The sequence below is a fragment of the Dasypus novemcinctus genome, chromosome 22 (genome assembly GCF_030445035.2).
Source record: "Dasypus novemcinctus isolate mDasNov1 chromosome 22, mDasNov1.1.hap2, whole genome shotgun sequence".
NCBI classification, from domain to species: domain Eukaryota; kingdom Metazoa; phylum Chordata; class Mammalia; order Cingulata; family Dasypodidae; genus Dasypus; species Dasypus novemcinctus.
This window is the reverse complement of record NC_080694.1, coordinates 11,739,977-11,745,488: the sequence shown is the minus strand read 5'-3', so window position 1 is coordinate 11,745,488 and position 5,512 is coordinate 11,739,977. Positions and strand designations below refer to the sequence as shown.

Here is a 5,512-nt window from a genome sequence, read left to right as displayed (position 1 = left end):
AATTCAAAATGAATTGTTTGCTAACTGCAGCATATTAATATGCATTTAATATATATAAAACAAGAGATATAAGGATGGCTGAGAAGTAATTTGGATTAATTCAGTCTTAACAAACATAGATATGTTATATCAAAGTTAGGTAAGACATCTGCCTTGGGCAATCTGGAACTCCTTCTTTTACCCAGATTCATTCTCTTAGAATTGTCCTGTAAGTGATCACATCTCAAATGACTACCTATTTCATTGGTAGGCTGTTGGTCTGCAATTCTCTACTCAAATTTGAATGTGCAGACTTACTGCCTTATTGCTCATATGTCATAAACTCTCTATTTTTAATCCTATTAGTTCAGGCTGTAATCTATTCAATAAAAGCTATTTTGAAGATGCAGCTTTTGGGGATTCCTTTGGCAGAAAAACTGCTTCTCATATGTATTCTGTCTGGAAATATCATGTGCAAGGTTTCTTTATGGCTGTACCTCAGATAATTTAATATCCCTTCTTGGCTTTAGTCAGAGAAAATAATTTGTCTGAGCAGAACCTGGTTTACTATGTAATTGGTGCTTTGTGGCTTGTACAAAACAGCAGCATTAATTATGGGATGGCTCCTACCTTAATGATTTTCTCTTTTTCCTCCAAACCTACTAATTACTAGATGTTCCCTATTTCCCACACAAAAATTTTATCTACACTGATGACAGAAGTTAAGGTTAACACAATGCATTTTAAACAAAATCCTAACTATAAAACTTTTTTTATACTTAAAGTGTTTTAGGCTATTAGTTACATAAACTTCACCTGAAGATTTACAGATATTTTTTGTATAGAACATATAATGCCATATATTTTCCAAACATTGCAGAAATTTCATTTAAATTAACCAAATTTCACTGATTATTAATTTGTATGTGCAATGAATTTTCTAATTGTATTGGACTAGAGTCAAAATTTATGGAAGAGGAACCATTGAAGATTTCAAATAACAAGGAGATAATATGTACTTAACCCACATATTCTGAATACAAGGGCCATTTATTTTGCTTTAGACACAATTGCTCTTAAACTATGTATTGATTTTAACTTATCTATTTACACACTTCCAAATTACTGGTTAAAGAACAAAAAGCTTACTCTTTGGCTCCAGAGCTTCCTCATTGCATTTTTCACCTCTGCATTTCTAAGTGTATAGATTAAAGGGTTTAACATGGGTGTTATCATAGTATAAAATACAGCCACTGCTTTATCAATGGGAAAGGTGCCCGTGGGCCGAAGGTATATAAATATACAGGGCGCAAAGAGTAAGACCACTACGGTAATATGTGAGGCACAGGTGGAGAGAGCCTTCTGCCGTCCTTCAGAGCTGTGAGTTCTGAGGGTGCAAAGGATGAGGACATAGGAGGTAATAAGAATAGAAAAAACAAGCACACACATGAACCCAGTGTTGGCAGCAACAAAGATTCCTAGGATATGAGTATCAGTACAGGAGAGTTTTAGCAGAGGGTAAAAATCACAGAAGAAATGGTCAATGACATTGGGACCACAGAAGGATAACCACAGCATAAAAAGAATTTGAATCAAGGCATGAAGAAATCCCCCAGCCCAGGACACCACCACCAAGAGAACACACACCTGCCGGTTCATTGTGATCATGTAGTGCAGGGGCCTGCAGATGGCCATGTAGCGGTCATAGGCCATCACTGTGAGCAGGATGACCTCAACTCCACCAACTAAATGCTCCAAAAAGAGCTGGATGATGCATCCATTGAAAGAGATAGTTTTCTTTTCAGTGAGTAAGTCAAATATCATTTTGGGGGCTGTGATAGAAGAAAAGGTACCATCTATGAAGGACAAAAATGACAGAAAAAAATACATTGGAGTGCTGAGTGCTGGGCTGGTGGCAATGGTCACTACAATGAGTAGGTTGCCCACAAGGGTGAGAAAGTAGATGAGTGTAAACACAACAAACAAGAATTTCTGCATGTCTGGGTTCTGTGTCAGACCAAGCAGGATGAATTCTGTCACGTTGTTCACTGCTCCGTGAATCAAAGTTTGCATTTGGGTAATTGATTTATCTGCAAATGGCACAAGGATTGCAATGACATTAGACAAATTTTGATCAAGAGCATAATGTATCTGTCACATAAAATGTTTTCTGTAAGATTGCTGGAAATGCTGAGCAGATAAATCCTAAACTTAATGATGGGTAAATTTTGAGTCACATATTGAATTCATAGATCAAGTCTACATACTCATGTACACACATATACAGTTTTATGACTGTTGACATTCCAGGCAATTTTGCTAACATAATATATGACTGAAGGATATTCCAGTCATTGCCATAGTATATTCTCCCATGGAAAACAGGAATGAAAAAATTAACAGAATAAAAATTAACAAAAGAAATCCTTGGAACTAGACTAGCAGTGAGCACTAAGTTAAACCATGGACTATAGCTCATAGTACAATTACAAAAATGTGTTATCATCTGTTGTAGTAACTGTTCCACACCAATGCAATGGTTAATAATAGAATGGTATATGAGAATCCTGTATTTTATACATGATTGTTCTGTAAACACACATCTTTTCTAATAAACAAGAATAAAAAATGAATCTGTAAGGATTAGAGACTTAAATTCACAAGAGTCTGTTCTGGTGTGTGTCTTCTATCATCACTCATGTTGATAAGACTAAGTTGCCAAGTTTGTTTTACTTAATATTTTTAATTATTTCATGGTGCCTATAAAACATCAGGTGATTTTAATTTGAAATTAGGGATGATTCACTCATATTCCAAATCAACTGAACTGAGTGAATATATGAAGCTACAATAGGATATATCCTGATAGATTTGTGAGCTCAAGTGACATGGACTCACAATTGAATAAGACAATCAATCATAAATTCTTTATTGACTTCTTCTGGAAGAAAGCTATCAGGAAGAGGATAAGCCAGGCAGCATGATGCAATGCACATTTATTTGATACTCTGGGATTCATCATATGTTGATTTCAAAAACTTTGCAAATAAAAATCAATTTAAGGAATTTACGAAACATTCTCTGAATTGATTTTAAAAAGCAAACAGGCACTTATTATGCAAGAAAAAAAAACCACCAGATTTATTGGACATGTGTGTTCATTAGAATAGGCAGAATATTTAGACTTTTTTGTATTCTGTTTTCGCTGACTACCAGTATCCATGTGATGCTGCGCATAGGAATTAGTATTATGAGCCTAACTTTATATATATCTATGTAATAAAGGAAAAAGACCAAAGGACAGAGGAATTAAAGTATATTTTAACCTATGTAAAAATTTTTAACCTAAGTTAAATTACTCATGCTTCCAAATGATTGGTGAAAGAACAAAAAGGAGAAACCGTAATCAATATTTTTGTCCTTAAATATTTGCTTGTATAATACAAATTGAGCAAACAAATGAAATGAGTGAGGAAATGAACGAAGTAGTCAACCCAAGAAACTAGAAAAACAGCCAATTATATTAAGGAAAACATTTGAAACAGAAATCAGTACAACAGTCAAAATATAAGATGGTAAACAATTTCGAAAGAATATCAGTTTATAAAATACTAATAAAATCAATGAACACAGATAAGCTCAATGAGAAACAAGTATGGACCAATCCTCAAAAGAATCTAATTTTAAAAATATTTAAAAGAATATTAGGTATAATTTAGTAGAGGCAATAAAACTTTTTAAAATAATTGAAAAAGCATTTTCAAAACAAAGCAAGTCTTCTACTCATGCCAGTCTGAAAGTCAAATAAAAAGAAAACTGGAATCATGTGCCTTAAAATATTAAAATAAACCATAAATCAACACAAAACCAAAAAAAATGTGTTATTAAATAAGAATCTAATCTCTCAATGGAGTAGAATACAAAAGAAAGTGGTAAAAAAGGACAAAAAGATAAATTCAACTACATGTAGTCATAAAATACACTGGAAAAATAGTTGCAACAAGTGTCACAGACAACCATTATTAAAATAGAAATTGCTCTAAAAAGCAATGAAAGGTCTTTATGAAGATAAGGTAAAATTAATGAAAAGTAATCCTCAGGAAAAAAGAATTAGACATCTAAAAACTCCTTCATTTTATATGTCATCTATACATGCAATTTTAAAATAATTAATTTTTAGTTGGCAAATTGGCAAACATTATTGAGCTCTATTTTATCCAATACTGTTGAGTATATACTGGTATAAAATTTTTAGTACCTTATTATTAGAATCTGTACTAGACAAATATTATGACCAAAATTTCACATACAGATTGTATTTCACATTTTTTTAGATAACAGGGAAAAATTAAGACAACCCAAAGTTTTACATAGAGAGGTACAATTACATGCATTGTGATGTATGGTTATGAAGTATTAGATGGACCTTAAAGTGATTTGGAAGAAGATTAATGAGATGGAAAGAGCTTTTAATATCATACTGAATGAAAAACGTAGAATATATGACATATATAATGACACTAAGTCTAAAAAGACATATATACATACAGATCTAAATAACATACACTAAAGACAAATAGGTTTATCCAATTATGGGATTAAGGAAGATCATTCTTTTCTTCTTTTAAAAATTTTATAATATGATTTTTCTGTAAGAGAATATTTTTCCTTTATACTCAATAAGGTAATTTAATAAAATAATGTTTTATTTACTTATTTCATGTCTGGGTCTATAATATTTCAACTGAATGCTATTCTGAGTAGAATAAGTATGCCAGTGATGATTTATTTTTTTTAAAATGTGACAGGAGAAATATATGTTTAAATATAGATTACCTGTAATCTCAACTCTAGCATCACCTAGAGAGAAAAATACTAATTAAGAAGTCACTGATTATGCTTATCTCTCTGAATGCATTTGGGAAAGATGTAACAAGTTCATCCCATATTTGTAGAAAACAGATTCTGTGGGATTAACAATCCCTGACCCATCACTAACTATTGCTTTGTAAATTCAGCCATTTTTATCTTAAGTGTAGTATTTGTTTACTTCTTTAGTGACTTCAAAATGAAGCCTAAGGAGGCTTCCTAAGTAAATCTTAGTTTGTGGGATATGTTTATCTTTGTCCAGAGGCTCATGCCAACCTGTGAATGTGGCCATCAGCTTCTCAGCTCAGATAAGAAGTTCTTGACTCAGAACTTCCCAAACTTCAGGCTTCAAAAAATGGAGGGGAGAAACCAAATAATTGAAAGACATCTTTTCCCAAATCTCCCTGCTGCATATCTGTCAGTCTTATCTTCTTAGTAACCAGATAAAGTATATTAAGAAAGTCTCTTGATCTTTGCTATAACATGTTTTAAAGACCTGAAAATAGCAAACTATGTTAATGCAGAATAATTGGGAATTGCAAGTACCATGAACTCAGCAACAAATGACAGTTGTCCTGGAGTGGCAGGTCTCTGAGGTCTGCTTTTTTCCGTGTTTACTTTATACAGTGTCTGTCATAGATTGGTGATAGCTTTGTTCCCTCAG

At 32.7% G+C, this 5,512-nt stretch overlaps 1 protein-coding gene across 1 annotated transcript; it reads right to left on the bottom strand.

Moving 5' to 3' along the window:
- Positions 1 to 1,101: 1,101 nt before the first annotated feature.
- LOC131272954 (olfactory receptor 4C5-like) lies at positions 1,102 to 2,052 on the bottom strand. The gene has a single exon (XM_058285055.2). It carries the CDS (start codon positions 2,050 to 2,052, stop codon positions 1,102 to 1,104), a length of 951 nt encoding a protein of 316 aa, XP_058141038.2.
- Positions 2,053 to 5,512: the final 3,460 nt, after the last annotated feature.

Excerpts from the sequence above, each read along its gene's own strand:
- LOC131272954 (XM_058285055.2), bottom strand. The coding sequence starts at position 2,052 with ATGCAAACTTTGATTCACGGAGCAGTGAACAACGTGACAGAATTCATC.